The sequence below is a fragment of the Lutzomyia longipalpis genome, chromosome 4 (assembly GCF_024334085.1).
Source record: "Lutzomyia longipalpis isolate SR_M1_2022 chromosome 4, ASM2433408v1".
In the NCBI taxonomy this organism is placed as follows: domain Eukaryota; kingdom Metazoa; phylum Arthropoda; class Insecta; order Diptera; family Psychodidae; genus Lutzomyia; species Lutzomyia longipalpis.
Genome location: NC_074710.1, coordinates 13,100,596 through 13,123,109, shown reverse-complemented (window position 1 = coordinate 13,123,109; position 22,514 = coordinate 13,100,596). Strand labels below are relative to the sequence as shown.

Here is a 22,514-nt window from a genome sequence, read left to right as displayed (position 1 = left end):
AAATCCCGCGTGAAAATCCTCAAAAATCTCACGCAGAGATGTAGTCTGTATAAAGACCACGAATATGATGCATTTTATTTGATAATCTTGTTTGGGAGGGGGATTCATTAAGGAGAGTGCCAATTAAATTTAAACATCTACCGTAGGCAAACGCATTGAATTTTTTTCTTTACCACCCCTCACTGTGATCCGTGTCATCTTTGTCTGTGCTTAAGAAGTCGTAGCATAATCCGCGATTTTTCATCGCCAGGGTGCAAAATTAATTCCTCAAAACTCAACCGACGATGCCACTGAAGCACTCACAGATTCCAGCGTCAGGATTTTTTTTTGTCTCTTCTTCTATAGCCATCGGGGAGGGTTGATGGCACCCAAGGATGGTGGTAAAAAAAGTATGCGTGAAGGTCCTTTTGATAAGTTGAGCATGAAAAGAGATTGTGTCTTTTTGCAGTTTAGTGACTTCCATGTCCCGGAGAGGAGCTCTTGGGGCAAAAAAGTGTTTAACATTTGATTAACACGAGGATTTTCTCGCTTTTTTTTCTCATCTCTCATGTGGAAAATTGCAATTTTTTTTCACGTTGGAGGGATTCTTTTTTTCACTTTCTGTACCAGGCTAAGGGTAATCGAATTTGACTAGCTGCCTCGGATTTTTTTCAGCCTCATGCTTTGCTGCCCTCAAAGTTATTTATTTGCCCTCGATTGCACCCTTGGAATCCAATAAAGTGGGTGCAGAATTTCATCATTTGGTCAGTTTGGTCCATGTGACCATATGTGAGCTTTTCTTTCCTTCCATCCCTCGTATATGCAAAATAAATCTTTTTGATCTTCTAATTTTCTAAGGGAAAATCTTTACATATTGACGAATTTTCCTAAAAAAAATCCTTTTCTCCTAAGAAATATTTTCCATTGAACAAAACTTCCCATTTAAGGGGGAGGAGAGAGAGAGGAAGTAAAATTGAGTTTACAAAACAATGTGGTTCAAAATACTCCTCAATTAGTGAATATATTCGTCACTTGGGTAATTAAAGTAAAACCCATTTGGAGGCCCCAAAATGACACGTTGGGTTTTGATGCTATGTGTGTTCCATGCTCAATTACCTTCATGCCACCCCTATTCAAAATATATATAGTAGAATTATTTTAGAGTAGTGACAGGAGGAATGGGGAGGAGTAGAGTGAGGAGTACACCTACACACCCCTCATACCCACATAATTGTATTAATTCACATGACAAAACAACCAAATCACGCCCCATAAACATTTTCCGGATATTTGGAGTTAATTACAAATCTTCACACTCACACGTGTCACATGGAGGTGTGAGGTACATAATATATACCCATTCTAACCGTTCGGCTGTTTTTGAATAAAAAAATTTTTATTAATTTTCTGTTATGGAGACACAACAAAATTTCCATGAAAAATCAACTGAAGGAGAGGAAAGTAAAAAAAAAAACCTTCAACTGCACTCCAATTACAACGCTGGGGGAGGTATGTATATAGAAGGTGGGGTTAATCTAACGAGAATAAACCAAAATAATTTTGTCCATTTGTGAGTTGCTGATGGTGTGTGTGGTTTGTAAAAGAGCACCGTGAGCATACCATGCTCACTGTCTCTACCAAAAGCGACATAATGCGGTCAGATTTCATTAAAAATCCACCGTGAGTGGCAAATCTGCACTTGTCATCTGCTTCACGTATAACCAACCATCATTATGTTCTCGTCCTCAACCCAAAAAACCAATTTTAGAGACATTTTACAATTTAATTTTCTCACAGAGCGCAGTTTGAATTTTAAATTTAAAAAATCAACTACATTTTGCGTTAGAGAAAATGTAATATAAATTGCTAGAATAATGAAATTAATTGAATTATATTTCAAGAGTTTTAACCCTTTTGGACATCGTAATTTATTCAGTTAAAAATTTTTTTTTGAGTGCATTTGAATTCAAAAAAGAAAAATGTTTGACAATTTTTCATCAACTCCGCATTATTATATCGCACTGCTGATGGAAAAAGTCAATAATTTTTTTGAGTAATGTCCATTTTTTCCACCAAGTCCACATTTTGGTGGTTTTGAGTGCATTTGACATCATTTTTCTCGAATTTTCCTGGCAAATTAATAAATCGTGATGTGTCCCCCCTTAAATACCCTTCCAATCCCCAAAGGGTGTGGGGGAATGGATTAACAAATTTAAACAATGCTCTTTTTTGCGCCACGCTGGAGCACCCCCCGCTCAATGAATTAGTATGCGCGGGGGTCGTGTGGTTTTTTGGAGATTGATGGAGAAATGATGGCTCAATGATCAAACATTATGTTGCATTAATGCTAAAGGGAGTGAAGTGGGGAACATTGGGAGGCAGCCTTTGGGGGGTGGCATGACCATGGGGTAGTTTTGAGTGAGTGTCAATGGGACAATGGCTACGGAGGGGTGAGGAAATACCAAAGAGAGGGGGCATGAACAGGGAGTTTTGGGAACTATGGAGGAGATTGAGAGAAACATCTGGTGTACAACAAGTCCCAAAATACATGGAATAGTTGGTATGTCTGCAAATCACACGTTTTATGCTAAATTTGTCATACTTAACAATGCATTACTTGCCACACATACACCAAATAGTGTACACAGGGGGCTATAGCTTTTGACTGATTCCCCCCCTGTCGGACTCTGCTGGCCAATTTGATTTTAATCCCCGTGTGGTTCGTCACCGTGACTCCACAGCTATTTCTCCGTACACCCCCACAAATCGCCTTTTTGCCATCTACAAAAGTACGGACGTCTGAGATTGTGCTTTTGGGTTGTCGGGGAATGTGATAGGATAGAAAAAGTCCTCTGGATGACTTCTTGTCCATCCAACTTCTCATTGAGCTTACTAATTGGTTAGGAAATTCCCAATTTCTCTGTGAGATGTTTTTTCTTCCTTTCATTCGGATGAAAATTATTCATATTATGAAAGAGTTGGGGAAAGATATACACAGTTTTTGTTCCTAAAATTTTATCATAAATCGTATAAAGAATTATTGTCGAAAATAGCATTAAAAGCTCAATAACTTACTTTTTTTTTACTTCAAGACTTTCTTTTATTTTTCTGACTTTGGGAAAATGATGGGGAAAGATGTTTTTAAAAACATCATTAGGGGAGACCAGGGCTATTTAAATTAATTTGCATAACTTTTCATCAAAAATATTTAAAATCTCTGATTAATAATTTGGGAGAAATTCGCAATTGAAAATTTTCGAATGACCCGGTTTCCCCTAACATTTGTTGATAAAATTTCTTAATAAATTCTCACTCTTTATTTCTTTCTATTGCATAAAGGAAAGCATAAAAAACTGCCCATCCCCTACATAAAAATGCAAACATTTCCAGACATCCTTCTTTCCCTGTGCGCGCATTCAGTTCTACCCCCCAAAAAAGCGTGTAAAGTGGTTTAAATTGGAAAAATAAACCTTGTCATCGTACCCGATGTAATTGAGAAAGTCTCCCTAAATCCCTGAACCAATAATTAAATAGATATTCTACTTCTTTTCAAACGAAGGATAAAAAACACACACACCAAATGATTGAGAATTCGATGGTATTTGCAAAAATATCCTGGATTGTCAGGCATTGGTGCGGGGGCGGAGGTGATGAATACACCCTTATGCGGGGGCTTGCCATCCACCCCCCGAAACAGCTCAGTGAATGTTAACATGGAGATTCACAGAACTAATCTATAATAATCACATTAATCTCAAGTGAAAACAAAATCCCGGCCTAAAGTGCGGGGTCGGAGTGGTATTTGGGAAGGGATTTTGCCCCGTGGGGGTGAGTGAATTTCGGGTGCAGAAGAATCATCGTACTAGGTGGATTTGCACATGTACAAGCGGGTGTGTGAATGATTTTTCAGGAGGGTGGCTTTCCACCATGGATGTAGTATAGGCAGCATGTTAAAGTGCAAATTATGCCAACACCTGAGCCCCATCCATGGGTTGTGGCAAGATGTAGAGAACAGACAAAAAAAATCCATTGAATTTGAGGGGTGATGCCTCTTCTATAAAACATAGAAAAATTGCCCCTGGGATGTATTTTCCTTTCACTTTGCAAACCACAGACGCACACCGCCCTCCTGGCTCAAATGTTGATGGGAACTTATGGAGAAAATTGAAAAGACAATTGGGAAAAGCGGAGAAGGGGTGTAACAACACAAATAAATCCATTGAATTATATTTTTTGATAGCTTTTATTTAAATTTGCTTTTATTAAGCAGTTAAGCTTGTGGTTGATTTTATGAATGAATTAATGATTCATCTCATGATGATCCGAGCATATAATGTTAACTCTGTTAATGTTACTCTTTTTTTTTAATATTGTTGTTTATAAAATCATTAGTTTCATCCAGTTAATACTTCTAGTTCTAAAGATTTCACACAACACATCTCCATTCTCAAGTATTAACTCTCATAACTTTCTCCTTTTAAATTTAATTGGATTTTCATTTAAAGGAACGATCCAAAGAAGCACTGCAAAATCCATTTCTAGAGCTCTCCAAGGTTTCCCCGCTAAAATGAATTTTTGAGTGGAAAACAGTGACATTCTAACTTCTCACAAAACCATTTTAATTTTCACCCCTTTTTCCGCCCAAAAAAAAAAGATGAAAAAAAAATCAGAAGACTTTCCTTTGGCGCTCTATAGAGGGGAGCTACAAAAGAGTGGGGTTTGAGAATTTAATATCATGTTCAATTTGCAGGTCGTTAAATTTTATTGTCTCTCATCTTATTCTCTTCAGGAGAAAAAGAAGCACAACATCTCCCCGCGGAAGCCACAGAGAGGAAGCGCTAAATGTTCTTCTCTATGTCTGTAAAGACGAACATTGAAGACAAGAAAATATCCGTGGAATGTGATTTTGTCGTTTTCCGCTTCTTTACGGAAAAATATATGATGACAATATGATTAGCGTTTTAACGGGGGAGGGATTGTCTATGTGCAGGGGATGTTGTTGCAAGGGATATTTAGAGGAGTTGTAATATATTGTATCAATTACATATTATCGAAAAAAGTAACAAATAACAAATTGTATATATTGGGGCAATTGATATGTATTTATTCATAACTAGGTGACGTTTAAAATTTGACAGTTATTGTAATGTCACATTTTTTGACATTTAATTATTTAAAGTGATTCAAACAATTGAAAAATATTTTTGTATTGAATTTTTGCAATATTTCTTTAAAGAAAGAAATTCTACCTCTGGATGTATTAGAATTAGTTTATTTTTTTAACTCTTTGAGAACAAATAAGACATATTCGTCCCATAATTTATTTTAAGTTGTTTTAGAATTAATTTACTTAAACCGTTACAGCGTTCCCATTTTCATCTATAAGGTGATCTCTTTAGGAAAATTATTTCTTTAAGGGGGAAATTCTTAATGTTATTTGGTTTCTTTCTCCATAATACATTTATTGACTTTCCATGTTGGAGATGCTCGCACGGCAAAACAAGGAGGTTAATTACAATTATCGCTGTTTTTGGGTACAGCACCGTGGAATGGATCATAAATCAAATTGCAAGAGCTCCTCAAGTGAATGCGAGTTTCCAATTTTCCATGAGAGGGAACCCCTTTTTCAGTAAAGTGTCCCCCACAGTGCCGAAGAAGAGTCTTTGTGTGGGCAAAAGAAGAGCATTTTGTGGTGTCACACTGGGTGCGAAGGTGTGGAAGTTTTGGGAGACTCTGCATGGAAGTTGGGGTGAATGTGTGGTTGAGGAATTAAGTGAAAGGTTACCCATTGAGAGAAGAACACATGAGATTGTCTCCTCCAGCAATGTTGTACATATAACATTATACCGATTATTAGAAGGCAATTTAGTTCTGTGGGCAGGAGTGGGATTTACACTACGAAGGGTGACTGCCACGTGTGTCCCGGAAGGGGGACGCTGCGTGCCTTGGCTTCTAAATAAGGGTGTATAAGAGATACATCTTGTTTGTGTTCCTCCGTAAAGGACAATTTAGGTCATTGCTAAGAGTTATGTACTTTAAAAAAATCTAGTTTTCAAATATTTAAAAAACAAATCTAAAAAAATCATTTTTAAAAAAAGGACGTTATGCACGATAATCTCCTAATTTTTTCCTTCAAAATTAATAGGTGAAGAAATATTTAACAGTTTCGTGTTTGATTTCAATGAGAATTATATATTTTTTGAAGCAATATCAGAGGAAAAAAATCCCCAAGTGAAAGGGGATAAAACGCCTCCCGAATATCCTTTCGCATATATCTTGCTTTATCGTCCGCATATGTCAAATATTCTCTGGCTAATGTTACGTAAACTTTGAATATTTATCAGGCGGCAAACCACACATATATACGGCAAAATTCAGTGCAAATTTCCCTTTATTTTTTTTTGCGTCATGAATGAGTGGGGTGAATGATGCAGAATCCGCCGGAACGATTTTTCAGGATATGAATTCAAATATCTCCATTCTTCTTCCGTGTCCTATTCTTTGGGTTATGATTTTAAATTGCCACCCTATACCCCCCCGCATCTTTTGTGTAACCAAAAACCTTCCGGAAAATTGATCTTGAATATACGAAAGAGGGTTTGGGGGTGAGATTTTACATGTGATGCACAATAAGGTTTCAATACAAAAAAAATGTATAAAATCGGATTTTTCTTTGGAAAATCCATAAAATCAAAAATATCGAGGTCCTCAAAATGAATAATCTCCTTTAAATAATATTCAAATTTCCCACCTTGTAGTATCTTTGTGATTTTCTTCACAAAATTTCACAGATAAAACGCCAGAAAGACTATGAAAATATCTTATAACCCAATCAATGAAAAGAAAATCCAACAGAAGAGCATCCCATGTGTGAAAATCATGCATAATTTGCATGATCCACGGAAAATTTCTCCATCTCTGCATTTTCCCCACAATCTTGGTTCAATTTCCACCAAGATGAAAATTATATCTGAGAAAATCCACAATGAGGATTTTTGCGGTAATACCAACAAAATTTATCTATGAGCTCGATTGGTGAATAAATTTTCACAACCAAGTAGAGTAGAGACAAGTCATTCAGGAGGGTATGAAGAAAGGAAATTGCTTGGGAGATAATTTGTTCTATATTTTTTGTAACTTTCCTGATTTTTTTTTCGTTTTATCCTTCAATTTTTGTGGATTTGGTGAAGTGGTCAAGTAAAATTTCACATTGTTGCAAAATATATGGATTGGATTTCATAAATTTCGCCGCAATAATGCTGAAATGGATGAAATTTAATTGATTGTTTCATCTTCCTAAAGAGGCGCTGCGATCAGCAAGAGGGACGCTCAACTGCAGAGATTCATTACAAGTTTTCTTTTTTGATAAAATTCAGAAGATTAATCAGAAAAGTTTCATTTTTCTCAATATTCTGGTAAAGCAGTGAAACCCTAAGAAAACTTTTTGCGACATTTTCATTGCAATTGCGTACAATGATGGAAATTGTGGAAGAAATTGAGGGTGAAAAAAAAACAAGAGAAGCTACATGAAGAAACTCTTTGAGGGGGAATATAAATCGAAAATATTACACGAATTGCGAATGTCCATTTGATCCCACTGACAAATCCCCACGTGGATCAAGACCAGAAAATCTCCAGCCCAAGAAAAATGATGTGGAAGCCTTTTGGGTCAAATTCAGTCTCTATCATGTTCCAGGCAATTTAAGGAAAATATGGGAATAAATATGAAGGACTATAAAATGAAATTGTTCTTTTACATCTTCTCTTATTTCTTACACGTATTTTTTCTACTATTATTTAACCCTTTCGCGACCACATATACCTATATAATTATGATCAAGATAATTATGTATTTCAAATTGAATAAGTTCAATTAATTTAAATTATGGAAAATATTATCGTGCACGTTTGGAATAGTGTATGATCCAAAAGACGCGAAAGGGTTAATAATTAAAATTTACTAGTTTGTGAAAATTAACAGATGATATTTTCCGCATAAAACAGATATTTTTTATTCTTTCCCTTCTACGAAAAATATACATATGAACGAATGCCCCAAGAATCTTCCACTTCCTTGACCTTTATCTTTTCTTGCTCATCAAAGAATATCCGGAAGGCTTCTGAAAGTATCGTTAAACCGTCAAAGAAGCATCCATTCAGTCGATTGTTAAGTTAATTATCCATCCCGACAAAGGTCTCCGCACTTCTTTTACTTTCTTTCACCTCCTCGCCTAATTTTCACAGCATCTTCCCTGCGAGTCATGCACATGATTAAGGATCGTTCAGTGCAACAGAATATAGCCCATAAATCACAATGGCGCGCATTGTGTTGTCTTTAGCCGTGCTCACGAACAATTAGCCAATTGGCAGAATGAGGAATAAAATTTTTGGTTGTAAATCTACCACCGTGAATGAGCAACATTGTCCACACATAAGGAAGACTCTCAGCAAAGCGCCAAAATATGCGCCTGACCCGACAGATGCGGAATGATTTATTACTAAAGAGAACCACCCCCGAATTGACTTCGTTATCGCGGTGACAATTTGCTGTGTTTTTTCCTTTTGAAATATTTTTCTGATTATACGTTCGAACAGATGAATGATTGATTTAAGAGGCTGTCTCGCTATTGAAATTGCTCAATATATGCGCTGATAAGAGATAAGAATGGAGTGAATGACAATTTTCTGTGCCCAATATTTCAATTACACTTGTTTTCCCGTTTGTATTAACCCACCTGATTAATTGGGCTGTTATTGGTTTTTTGTGGGTTAATTTAATTTGAAAAAAGCTCAAAAAATTGTATTTCTCATTAAATGATCAAAGACAGAAAAAGGACTTTACCTACTCAACACAGAGAACTCACGTAATTAGAAGAAATAATCAGGAGTCGTGCAGAGAATCAAGGAAAGGAGTGCAGAGAATCAAGGAAACAAAATAATAAGAAATCATTCTTCAAACTAATCATTTTTTTCTCTGAGATCAGCTGGAAAAATGTGGCCAAAAAGCTCCGAAAATTCACAGAATGACGTCACATTTACATTAACATGAATTCTTAGCATTTAAAAATAAAAAAATCACAATAGTGACGTCATTGTTTACATTTTTAGGCATTTCTTTTTCAAAAATAAATTATAATATTTGTTGTAACTTTCTTTTAATTTTTAGTTCTTTCTCTTGCGTCACATACAGCGTGACAAAAGCACTCCTCTTGCATTAGTACAAAACGACCCATTCCTCTATTTTTTATGATTTTTTTTATTTAGGAAAATAAAAATTTAAGACAATCTAAAGATCTTTAAAAGAACTATAAAGAAAATGGCTTTAATGACCTCAAAGTCCTAAGTGGTGTACTTGAGAGGGAATTCATGGGATTGCTTGTAGAGAAAATCCTCAACCCCATTAATCATTCAGCCTCTTATCTCATCCTCCCACACTCCATCTTCTGTAAGGAACACTATTGTGCGTAAATACCGAGGCAATTGACCTGGTCATACCACCCTCTAATTGGCCAATGATTGCCCCCACTTCTAACACCAAATTGTCTTCTCTATACCCTTATCTGTTATAAGGGTTAAATTCCTCCGCATGCTTAAAACCTTATATATAGCTGTGAAGGGCATTCTTTGGACAATTTTTCTGACCACTTGAGAGTCTCTTATTTTTGGGAAAACTCTCCCTCACACATGCAAATTTTCCCTAGAGGAGATTTATGAATAAAACACCAATTCATCATATAGGAGAACGAACCACGCGGGATTAAAACTGCCTCTCCGGGATGGGTGGGTGAGAAAACCGAACAGATTTTGAGCATTTTCCGGGGGTAAGGGGATTTGAAGTTGTTAATTGGTCATTTTACCACATAAACATTCCCACACACAGTGTTAATGATTTATGCGACAATCCCGCATATCGTCTCACTTCCTGACACTTTTTGGGGATTCACATGGTGTGTGTTGAACTCCCTCCGCAACATTATGCTACACAGTTCTCCGGGGGGTTTGTATTTAACATACATGTGAGCCAGGATAAATCAGGTGGGATAAAGTAGGATCCAACTGAAGATTATCGCACACACATATGTATACCCCACACACACACAACCCACATTCCCAGTCCTTCCACCGCGGGGATGGTCATTTATTTTGGAAAAGCGGAAGAGGTGACAAATTAACACACCGCTTTTTATTTAAATACAATTAAGTATGGACATTTAGTTGCAACAACGTGAATGTACCACTCTAATCTGTCGCCATGATTTTTCACCTCTCTATTTTATGCTACAACCAGCACCCGGTAATTCCATGAATTTATGTGTAGAATTTATTGGGGTGGATTTTCACTCCTCTGTAGAGCTTTTAGTTTTATCAAAATGGACGTTTCTTTTGTAAAAATAAATTTAGAAATTTTACAAATTATTAACCACAGTCTCTTCTATATTCTTTACCTCTTATATTTTATTATGTCTTATTCATTTAATAAAGCAATCTGTCCCATCATTCTTTGTTCCTTATTCAATAAATATTCTCAATAAATTCCTCTAAAAAGGAAAATTTATTCTATTTGTAATAAACCTCTCACTCCCATCCAATGCCAATTAAAAAAAGAATAAAATTAATTCTCCTTTTATGGACAAAAAGAACCTTGAAAATGTCAAGAATTTTCACCTTAAATAATGCAATTGAGACATTAATCACAGCGAGAGAATATACAAAATGAATGGAAAAGCTTTGATCTCTTGAGAGAGTCACCAACACGCGCTAATTGCCATTCACCTCTGGAAATATTTCTTTTGTGATTAATTAATTTTAATCTTTTTTATCGTTGCAGGAATTGGCGGTGTGGCTGCCAAGAAGACACCATCAATGGGAACACCCCCACTTCCAAATTCCTGCCCCGTGTGTGGTGTTCAATTGTCGCCGAATGAGCTTGAGACGCATTTTCTCACTGAACTCGATCGGCTGTACAAGCTGAGTACACCGGCTGAGCGTCAGCGGTTGCGTGCGACATTCTCTCTGCCAGGTATGGTTGGATCACCGGGACCAGATAGTCGTTGGGAGACATTCCATCGTATCCGGAATAATCGACAGAATCGCCTCCGAGCAAAGACGCGAAAGCGCAAAGGTGACTCAGATTCAGACTACTCCCCAACACGTGGCCCCATTCTGCCGGGGCAGTGTCAGTCGTGTCCTGTGTGCCATGGGAGACTGCAGAGGACCCCCGAGGAAATTGCTCAGCACGTGGAGGAATGTCTCAAGAAGAGTGGAGCTCAAACGGCTGTGCAAGATGAAGATGAGACTGTCGATGTGGAGGGATATGCTGATGATACATCCAGCAGTGCTGGCACAATTGCCTCCCACAACAACAACAATGTGGCCAAAATGGTATACAGAAGAATTTATTTTGTGGTTTTTTTTAGACTAATTAAATGTTATTCCTTCAGGTGGATTCGAGCCATCAGAATACAGGATCTTCATCTTTGTCAATCCTATCACCCCTAACACCAACACAAATCCCCCCACAGCTACCCACGTCGACTCCTTCACTGCCCAGTAGTCAAGCAGAAGAGGGTGCAATCTCCAGTTTAAGTTCCTGGGACAGAAAGCATCGCATGACTACGGCCAACTGTACAATGACTTCCGTTGCCAATCAAATTGTCTCGCGCGTTACCCCAACAAGTTCCAATCAACGTGTTGATCTTGACTACGATGCAGATCGTGAACAAGGACACACGGTTGAGATGGACAACGATGAGGATGTTGTGGTGGATAATACAGACGATGAAGAGTGCATAAAGAGGTCCCGAAGTGATAAGCGAGACGATGTGAAGAATAGGTGAAGATCACTCTCAGAAATCTCTTAATTTAAAATAAAGAAAAAATCATTTTAAAAGATTCCTTCTTTCTTCTAGCACCGAGGAAGCCACTTCATCGGTAGAAATTGACTCTGTTAGTGATTCAAAACCACCAAAAGCTCAACTAGGGACCACTCCGGATTCCTATGTAAGCACTTCCGAATCAACGGAACCCTCATCGCGTGCACAGGTGCTAGAAGAGCTTAGAGCACGAATTCGTGAACTCGAGGGGAGCCCCTTTAAAACACGCACCCCCCAGGAGGAGGAACACTACAAATGCTATATATGTAAGGTTAGTTTTTGTATCTCATTCACAGCACAAACAATTTTCTTTCATCTTCATCATTTAAAAAAAATATATATCCAAAAGTTTTGAAATAGAAAAAAATCGAATACAGCGAATATAACGATTAAACATTAACCCTTTAATGTACTTTGGTAACTAGGAGCCCTACAAATCTCCCGTCATATCAACAATCTGCTGGCATGTCCACTGTGATGAATGCTGGATTACAATATCTGTGAGTTTTCTTTTCTCGTTTTTCTTAATTATTTTAAGAATTAAAATTTTAAGGAGATCTTCAAAGTTAAATAACAAAATTTTTAATTTTCATTAAAAGGACGCCAAGAAATCCTGCCCACAGTGTAAATTCATCACGACGACCAATGATTTGCGAAAGATTCACGTCTAAATGGTGCAATAGAGTGTGATGGAGAAAAAGGACGGATTCTCTTGCCAAAATAGCCCAACTTTAAGAAGAATTTCAATGTCAGATACACACACTTAAAATACTAGAATCTTTATGTATTCCCCCTTCCCCCAAATAATATTTTAAGTAGATAAATTAAAGAAAAAATATCAATGTAGTGTGGTAAAGAGTCAAAGACGAAAGTGAAAATGATATCACGTTAGAATTTAGAGTAATAAAAGTACAGGGTGATGGAGATTTTTGAAAGAAGTTGGTGTCTCCAAATAATATTCTCTAAGTTCACACATAAAATATTTCACAGCTAAAAATTAAATAAATAATTTTAAATACGACGCTTAAAATGAGATTTGGAACATTTAAGTAAACGCCAAACTATAAAATAGAAACGTCAAAAATGAGAAATCTAATGTCATATAAAATGTCAATCATATAAAAATAATTATCAAAAGTTCGAAGGAGATCAACAAACCTTGGAAAAGAAAACGCAAACTTTGAAAGAAAATGTCAAAAGCAAAGATTAAAAATATTCTAATGTTAGAAATGAATAAATTAAATTTAAATTATTTATCCAACCATTCGGAAAACTAAATAATATAAATTAAATTCTTTTAATGCGAAAACATTTCTTTATTGAAAATTCATCTAAAAACCGTAGAAAATATCTCTACCACCCTGTACGTTTATAAATTTCAAAATTATAAAATAAAAAAAAAGAAGTACTAGAATTAGATAAGAGAAGAAAGCCAACGTATTAGATAAAATGAAATTTAAATGTAAATAGAAAATCTTCGTGTATAAAGAGATGAATGTGAGGCGAGAAGATCCTCATGTTTTAGTTAAACAAAAAGAGAAGAAGAAGGAATCCCAAAGGGATGTTTTAGTGACATAAATTGAGATAAATTGTATGGATGGGCGAAGCGAGAAGGCTTTTGGATGAGGAAGAGAGAGTGAGAGTAAAAAGAAAGTAAAGGCAAATAAATTAAATTCCCACTCAATAATTGATTTCCCAATTGATCCATTGACTTGCACGCGGAAAATTCTATCGTTCGCCTGGTTGGATGGAGCTGACTGGAGAACATTCATTTAGCCTTATAGCTTGTATGCAAAAAGAACTCGTGTACACCCCCGAAACACAACCCCCGTGGAAATTCCAATTGTGCTGGAATTAAACGCACTAAATCACCCGCTATTTTGCCCCTGAAGAGTGTTTAGTTTCTGCTTTTGGGGAGATTAGCGCACGGAAGAAAAAACAAGTAGCAGAGAACATGACGTCAATGTTTCTGGTGCGGGGCGAGAGGTTGAAGAACTCTCATGGAAGAAAAAATTAAATATTTTTCACAGACACCACCATCACGTGCACTCTTGATTGTCGTCAGTGCGGAAATTTCTCAATAATTTTTGGATCAAAAATCAATATTATTTCCCATTTTTATTTTTATTTCGCAGAAAATTGTCTCATAAGTTGGCATCTGAATAAACTCTTTCTCCAAAATGCAAAAAAAACACCAATGCTACGTGAAAATTTTTTGGGAATAAAAAGGCCCCCTGGTTGGGTAGACAACTCATAGTCACATTAAGTCTTCAGTAAAGAAGATTAATTTGTGAAGTTTGCAAACATGAAGCTGTTTCTCTTCGGATTGCTCGTTTTGGGCCTTGCCACTTCCGGTAAGTTAGCAGCAAGCACTAGGAAGAAAAATTGCCCCAAATGGAAGAAAAGGTATTCTAGAAGCTAATTTTTTTCGTTTTTTTTTGTAATCTTTCAGGCGCCCTTGCTCAGGGTAAGTCTACAATTTTTAAGTGCCAAAGATCATGCAGAGGATCACCCAAACACGGACAAAAAGATCCAATGTTATAGTTCTTTTAAAGTTAGCGCCACTGGCGGTGAAATTTGAAGCAAAACTAGCATTTATTCTATGCTAGATTTGCAAAGAATCTTGTCGCTATTGTTGTGCTAACTATGAAAGATCTATGAGCTAAAAATTTAAAAAATCTTGCAGCTACAACTGATCCAGTTGTAACGGATCCCGTTCCAACTGAACCAACCCCAACTGAACCAACCCCAACTGAACCAACCCCAACTGACCCAACCCCAACTGACCCAACCCCAACTGACCCAACCCCAACTGACCCAACCCCAACTGACCCAACCCCAACTGACCCAACCCCAACTGAGCCAACCCCAACTGAACCAACCCCAACTGAACCAACCCCAACTGAACCAACCCCAACTGAGCCAACCCCAACTGAGCCAACTCCAACTGAGCCAACCCCAACTGAGCCAACCCCAACTGAGCCAACCCCAACTGAGCCAACCCCAACTGAGCCAACCCCAACTGAGCCAACCCCAACTGAGCCAACCCCAACTGAGCCAACTCCAACTGAACCAACCCCAACTGAGCCAACCCCAACTGAGCCAACCCCAACTGAGCCAACCCCAACTGAGCCAACCCCAACTGAACCAACTCCTACTGAACCCCAGCCTGAACCTACCCCAACTGAGCCCCAGCCTGAACCTCAACCTGAGCCACAGCCACAACCTGAATCAGATGAATCTGGCTCTTCGTCAAGTGAAGAGGATTGCGGAAGCGACCAGCCACAGCAACAACCCCAGCCACAGCCCCAGCAACCCCAACCAAAGCCACAGCAACCCCAACCAAAGCCACAACAACCTAAGCCCGCTAGCCGTGAAGACAGCAGCGAAGAGAGACATCGTCGTCCACTCATCCCAATCTTCCCAATTACGAACCTTTTCCAAAATTTGCAGAAGCAAATGCAACAGCAACAGCAACGTCGCCAGGAAATGTGGAACCGTTGGTTCCGCGGGTAAATCACCATCTGACAACCCTTTCCCCCCTGGATTACATGAAGACGACAATGGCATTGGCAAAATGGCATTAAAAATGTGGATTTAGTAATATTTTGTTGCTGAATTCTGAGTTAGTGTTTGGGAGTTATCAATTAAATTGCATTTGAAAAATTAAATATGTTTTTATTTATTTATGTTTTGAGAAAATATCGTGGAAATTTTTTGGCCTTTTTTAGCTGTTTTTCATTTATATGATCAAGATCTTTAAAAAAAAACATTTCTTGGTATTTTGTAGTATAGAGAAGAGAGTGAAAAAAAATTCTATTTTCTATTCTAATTTTCTATTTAGAAATTAGAAAGCACAAAATATTTGAAACCCCGCTTCGTCTCATCGCATTTCTTTTAAATGAAAACATTTTCAATCTTTAATAAAAAATTTTATTATATTTTTTGTTTAAAAAATTTTTTTTAAAAATACTAAAGATTAAAATTCTTTAAAGAAAAAAAAAAGATTTATAAGAAGGGTAGAAAATCAATTTAGGGTTTTTTCTTTGATTAGTTGGTGGATTGTTTCCTCTGTTAAAGAAAATTCCCATTAAAGAGTTTAGAAAAAGTTCTAATTGTAACCAAATATTCCTTGCAAGTTATATAGAATGCAATAGACACATTAAGGGTTTGTTAGACCTTTTTTTTAATCAAGTAGAAAAAAAAATTAAAAATGTTTCACTTAAACTTTATTTTGAAGACTTTTTTCTTAAAGAATAATTTTCTATGAAAGTTTGTCAGCCCCTTCAATCCATATTTTTAAACTTTAGCAGCTTCTAAATTTCTATTAAACTACACAAACTCATCAGAGAAAAGTTGTATTTGATATCAAACATAAAAGCAGTTGATTTTTCATACTTCCAGGAAAACATACAATTCTTATGACCTCTCCGTGCTTCATTTACTCAAATGTTCATTATTTCTTTACTACTTTTAACTGGATATTTATTAATTAAATACATTATCAGCATCATATTGATTGTCAATAAATGGAGTTAAAGACATTTTTGTAAAGAATCATGCAAAAGCCTCGTGACAATATTTACTCGAAAATCTAGATGGAATCCAGATAATGCATAATCAAAAAAAATATTATGAGTAAATAAATAACTTAGCGTATCTATTAATAAAGTTATTATTATGCCTTGAAAAATTTAGGGGAAAATTGTCTGAATTGGGCCTACAATAATAAAGCGAATTAGATCAGTTCAAATATCAATTTCATTTTTTAAACACATTGGTCTGAATGAATAAGAAAACCGCAAATTGAAGCTCAAGAATTTATTTCATTTTTGCATTATATTTAAAAAGAATTTTTAATTAAAAAAGAAGAACTTGCTGGTAGAATGAAAAAAAAGGAAAATGTTTCACTTTTGTCCTTGTCCATTGTCCTGAGAGTTTCCATTTGAATCGCTATTGTCAGTTCCATTCCCCTGGCTTCCCTCATCCGTATTATTTCCTTCGGATCCACCTGTATCAGTTCCGTTGTCTGGTTTTGGAAGTGGTGGTGGTGGATGTGGAGGTCTTCCTCCGGGTCTTCCTGGTGGACCATGCGGGTGAAGCGGTGGACCATGCGGATGAGGCGGAGGTGAGGGATGATCCTTTTCCTCAGAAGATTCCGAAGACTCCACCGAAGATCCTTCACTGGATGCCGACTCCTCAGCTGTGATGAAAGATAAATTAGCAATGCCCTCAAAGTTCTTAATAAATGCCCATGTAACATTTTGTGACCACCAGAGAGCTGATTTGGTCACACAACGTTCTGCCGACGTAACCTTTACGTCGCCTTGTTACCAACCGATATGGTAGCGGCTGCGACGTCGCTGTTACGAAACCTTTACGTCACAAAAATTACCATGAAAACATTTTTGTGCAAATTGTACAAAATATTCACATTTCTAATGCAATTTTTCTTGTAAAAATCATAAAATGAGAAAATATGAATTACCAATACAAATTATACTCAAAAATACTTCAATAATTTAGTTTTTATTCAAATTAGAACATTTGGTCATTTTTGCGACTAATTTGGTAATCTTGTGACGTCGTGAACAAATGGTAGGCATAACGTCGCGATATGGTCGCGCGCAACGTCGCCGCGACCACACTCTCAATGACCTATTGTTACCTTGCAAAACCTGACTAAATATTTAATTATTTCATTAAATAACCTGCTAGATATTCATTTTATAGAAGAGCAAGGATAATTCAATGCATTGGTTGGCATAAAAATGATAAATTATGCTAAAAATAATGAAGCATACCCCATGGTAACATTTGTGACCAATTTGGTAATCTCGCGACCTCATGAATGCATGGTAACCGAATGGTCATATTGCGACGTAACCGCGACCACACTCGCAATGGAAGATTGTTACCTTCCCAAAATAGCCCAAATATTTAATTATTTAATCAAATTACTTGCTCTATCTTCATTTTATGGGAGAGCAAGGATATTTTAGTGGATTCGTGGGCGTAAATATAGCTAAAAATGCATAAAATCATAAGATGTATTCGTTGGTAATTTTCGCGACCAATTAAGTAATTTTGCGACGTCGCGTTATTACGTAGCGATTACCTCGCGGCAACGTCCCCAAAAATGTAAACAATGGGAAGCTTCACATAAATAGGGAATTTCCCAGCGAATTTTCATCTAGCTGTGGACAAATATAAGGTAGCATAGAATCCAGAGTACCTGGATCAATGTTTCATGGCATTACATGGCATGCATTGGTGGAAATTAGCAAGAAAATAGATCAATTTCTTCTTCTGAAGGCAGAAATTGAAAATCTTTGACATGAAATGTCACGGAGTTTTCTCATTGCACCCAGCAAAAGAACTTTCGCCGACATTGTCTGCGGAATTTCAGGACAATGTATTGGACAAATCTAATAATTATTATTAAAAATTTTAAAATATATTTTTAATAGCTTTTTAAAGAAAAAAATACTTAAAAATCATTATAAGTGAAAATAAATATTTGAAAAAAAATAATTTAGCTCGAAACAAAAATAATAAATGAACTCGATTTTATTTCACAAAATTGTATTAAATTACAAAAAATATATATAATAAAAAATATAATAAAAATCCAGAAAAAATATTCTTAGATTATGGTGCATTTTAGTAGAAAAATTTTTAAATTTTCCGAATCTTTTACTGATAGTTTCAATTTTAAAATCATCTTTTCTAATATTCCATAAGAAACGAAACGCTATTTAAAGGTGATTTATATGTTTTCAATCTGTGAGTGTACTTCTTTTCTATATTATTTATTCGCTATTTAAAGGTTTCGCTTTTTTGAAATGTTAATTTTGTTTATTTAATACAATTTTTTTTAAATATTAATATTAATTTTGTATTAATAGCTTAAGATAAGTTTGGAAAAATGTAGGTAATAAAAGCAAAAGTGACGGAAAGTTTGGTCAAATTATGATTAAATTTAGTCAAAATGACGGTAAAGAGATATTAAATGACGGTAATTTCCTTAAGAGTTAAGGCGTAACCAAATTTTGTTATTAAATTATCATTAGAAATTGTCAAACACTCAAGAAAATCATTCTCATTTCCCGGAAAAGCGCTGGGAAATACATGAATTTTCCTGTTTTATCGGTGTAAAACATTTCGATTTTTTTCTTAATTTCTAGTTTTTTTAGTAAATTTCTTTCTATGTGAAATGAAAGCACTTTGAAAGCTTAACATTATATATTTAATCCATTTTTCTGCGAAGAAAACTCGCGAGATTCCGGCAGTGAACTTTTCTTTCGCTTCCCATTTCTCCAATATTCCACGTAACCAATTTTTATTTTCATTATTTTGTAGCATTTTTAATTCTCCTTCATTTAATAAAGCATTCGCAGAAGAAATCCGCTGGGAAAACTCGCTATTAAATAATTTACCAAAGCTAAAAGTACATTTTTGCGTTAGAAAAAAAAGAATTCCTCTCCAAACATAAGTGGAAAAAATTGTCCATCTTTTGCCAAATATAATCACTTTTATCTGTGATTCTTTCGAAGAAAAGAATAGCACAGCTTCTGTGTACCACCAATTTTTGTTCAAAATAACCGACACGTTTACCAAATATAAGGTGAAATTCACCATTCAGACAGTCTTCTTTTGTTCAGATTTTTAAAGAAAAGTTAAGATTTTTTAAGAAAAGTTAAGATTTCTTAAGTCAGACTGAATTTTAGGCTAAATGTAATATTTTTTGATGATTTTTAAGATTTTCGATGTCTTAAGACCATCAAGAGCATTTTTTTAAACTTAAGAATTATAAAATTGTATTTACTTATCAATTTAAAACAAAGAAAATGCATTTTTGAGTGTACAAAGAAGCTGTGTTTCTTTGAAGAAAGAATCACAGCTAAAATGTTACTTTTCAAGACAAATTCAAGTGTAGTAAGCTGTTTTTCTTTTTTCATTTTTATAACTTTTTCTCGATAAAGAATTGAACATATTTTTCCAATTTTTTCCATCAGTTTATGAAAATTCTTGGTGGAAAATTGGCGGATTTTCACGTGAAAAACGCGAAAATTCGCTTTAAGCAAATCATCATGCACTGATGACAGTCTTAAGATTGTTTAAGCATTCTTAATACTTGCTTAAAGGGCACTGAATGATTCTGAAGAATTTTCCGGGGGTGTTTTGAGGAAAATCACTCTGGAAAATATTTTGGGAAAATTATTATAATTTTTAGCCGTGCTTTTGAGTGCCAGTTTGTTCTATTCTTTATCGGGAAAAAGTTATAAAAATGAAAAAAAAACAGCTTACTACACTTGAATTTGTCTTGAAAAGTAACATTTTAGCTGTGATTCTTTCTTCAAAGAAACACAGCTTCTTTGTACACTCAAAAATGCATTTTCTTTGTTTTAAATTGATAAATACAATTTTATAATTCTTAAGTTTAAAAAAATGCTCTTGATGGTCTTAAGACATCGAAAATCTTAAAAATCATCAAAAAATATTACATTTAGCCTAAAATTCAGTCTGACTTAAGAAATCTTAAGTTTTCTTAAGAAATCTTAAGATCTTAAGACTGTCTGAATGGTGAATTTCACCCATAATCAAAAAACTGACCATTTTGCCAAAACTAAAAACTCCAACAAAAAGAATTATTCATATTAACGACTAAAATCTCAATATAAAACTTATGCTTTTTTTTTTTTAATTTTTCATAATAATTAATTTTGGCCAAATTATTGTTTATAAGACAAAAAATATGATTTTTCTAAAATAATTAATTTATTATATGAACAATAAAGCTGAAAATGGAGTAATGTTGGAAATGTCCAACAAAAGTCGTAGGATTTTGCGACGATGGAAGTTTATTTTTTTGGGTGTCATGGCGACGGCTTTTGGCGGCGGTTATTTTGGCGGGAATTCAAATATTTCAGTGCAAACTTTAACAAATTATTTCTTCATTTCTATAATATATTGAACAATATTTTAAAGTTTTTCCACCTTAGAATATATAAATCTAATTTTAGAAAAATAAAAAAAAATTAATCAAGAAAATTCAATTTTTAATGGCAATAAAATAATTAAAAATTATCATTTTTTAATAAAGGAGCATTATTAAATGAATCTACATCATTTTTCACGACGGTAGTTAAATTGGCATATATTTTTTGGGTGTGATGACTTCCCAAAAAATGCATATAAAAATAAATAATATACGCGATGGTCGCCATGAAATTATTCCGTATGGATATTTGTTGTAATAACTCATGGCGCCATCACCATGGCATTGGTATAAATAAAGAAAAAGAAAGAGAAAATATAGAAATGTTGAATGTTCAAGAGAAAAACAGAGACAGACAGTGCGAAAAATTGCGACGTAACCGCAACGTAATGGCAACGTCATCGCTACTTGACGACGTAACAACGAGGTAACCGCGACGTCGCGGTTACGTATGTGGTCACATGCCTGGTCGCAGCGACGAAACTGCGACCTTGTTGTTACGTCTCCATGACGTCGAAAAATTCCCCATTTACGTTGCCATTACGTCGCGGCGAGGTGCGATGTTACTTGTGGCGTGACGTTGCCGCGACCTGAAATTACGTCGCCGCGACCAAAAAATGTTACATGGGTGAAAACTTACCAAATGTAGCCTGTGTCAGGAAGGCGACAAAGAGTAGGCAGACGAGAATAATGGGACGCATCTTGAAGATTAATTTGCAGTTTGCACTTTTCTGTTCACTTTTAACACTGAGTGAGTTCCTTTTATATCGCATTGCAATTTTCTTCATGTGCTTGATTTTTTTCATAATTTTCCACACCTTCCACACATTTTCTTCTAAGGTTGTTTGTTCAGTTTGGCAAAACTTTTAAAGTATTTTCCATTGATTAAACGCTTCATTTAAGCAAATATGTATTTACGAGGTAAATTGTCGCTTCGCTCCAATTTACCTCGCCCCGCATCGCGGGGATTTGTTGCGCTTCGCGCAAATTTTAGAGAGAAAATAAATTGTGATGGTTTAAAGGCAGATTTGGGCCCCACTTATCGATCCCAAAAGAAAAAATTTGCAAAGAGAAGAAATCAATTTTTCATACAACACTTTAGACGCCAAATTCAAAAATTTGCAAAAACTGCATGAAATCTATATGGGGGCTACCTGAAGGGGGGCTTTGGGGGGGAAATGAATACGGCCATCTGAAACGGCCTGTTATAAGGAGCCTCTGTACCAAATTTCATCGCGATTGGTCAAACGGTGTGGATTTGTATAGAAAAGTCGGAACGACGATTACCAAGAAACAGGCCTTTCTTTATTATATAGATAATCTTTTTTTTTTTTTCAATTAAAAAATATATATTGTAAAATTTATAGACGTACGTACATATATAAAATAATAGGTCGTATTCAGCGATCAAGAAATCCTTGAAAATTCAACGGACAGGAAATTTCCTATGAGAAAGTCTTATCGAGAAAAATTTCTTGTCTTTGGGGAATCTTAGAAATAGAGATGTATGCAAATTGATTTAAATAGCTCCTATGGGGAGACCCTATTCACTAAAAATTTAATAATTTCATCGCTTGTATCATTCTGTTGTAAAAACCTCAAAACTCATTAAGAAAGTTTATATTGGACACGTGCCTACGACGTTTTATTTATTCCAGGTA

The 22,514-nt window shown here is 35.6% G+C and overlaps 3 protein-coding genes across 5 annotated transcripts in view; 2 read left to right on the top strand and 1 right to left on the bottom strand.

The window, feature by feature from the left end:
* Positions 1–13,043, top strand: part of LOC129796450 (protein Teyrha-meyrha) — a 58,073-nt gene extending 45,030 nt beyond the window's left edge. For all 3 annotated transcript variants that reach the window (XM_055838374.1, XM_055838373.1, XM_055838372.1), the window contains exons 5-9: positions 10,808–11,361; positions 11,421–11,812; positions 11,889–12,123; positions 12,278–12,352; positions 12,452–13,043. In XM_055838374.1, coding sequence (XP_055694349.1) covers positions 10,808–11,361; positions 11,421–11,812; positions 11,889–12,123; positions 12,278–12,352; positions 12,452–12,523 — 1,328 coding nt within the window. In that variant the 3' untranslated portion in view covers positions 12,524–13,043. The remainder of the gene's footprint in view (positions 1–10,807; positions 11,362–11,420; positions 11,813–11,888; positions 12,124–12,277; positions 12,353–12,451) is intronic.
* A 999-nt stretch (positions 13,044–14,042) lies between these two features.
* LOC129796449 (cell surface glycoprotein 1-like) lies at positions 14,043–15,523 on the top strand. The gene is made up of 3 exons (XM_055838371.1): positions 14,043–14,206; positions 14,305–14,319; positions 14,539–15,523. Exons 1-3 carry the CDS (start codon positions 14,158–14,160, stop codon positions 15,366–15,368), a joined length of 894 nt encoding a protein of 297 aa, XP_055694346.1. The 5' UTR covers positions 14,043–14,157; the 3' UTR covers positions 15,369–15,523.
* Positions 15,524–16,658: 1,135 nt separating this feature from the next.
* LOC129796448 (basic salivary proline-rich protein 1-like) lies at positions 16,659–21,584 on the bottom strand. The gene is made up of 2 exons (XM_055838370.1): positions 21,494–21,584; positions 16,659–17,055 (listed from the first exon to the last, which is right to left on the bottom strand). Exons 1-2 carry the CDS (start codon positions 21,552–21,554, stop codon positions 16,760–16,762), a joined length of 357 nt encoding a protein of 118 aa, XP_055694345.1. The 5' UTR covers positions 21,555–21,584; the 3' UTR covers positions 16,659–16,759.
* Positions 21,585–22,514: the final 930 nt, after the last annotated feature.

Coding starts and splice junctions, on each gene's coding strand:
- LOC129796449 (XM_055838371.1), top strand. CDS start 14,158: ATGAAGCTGTTTCTCTTCGGATTGCTCGTTTTGGGCCTTGCCACTTCC.
- LOC129796448 (XM_055838370.1), bottom strand. CDS start 21,554: ATGCGTCCCATTATTCTCGTCTGCCTACTCTTTGTCGCCTTCCTGACA. Junction 17,056..21,493: donor CCTGACACAGGCTACATTTG/GTAAGTTTTCAC, acceptor CTTTCATCACAG/CTGAGGAGTCGGCATCCAGT.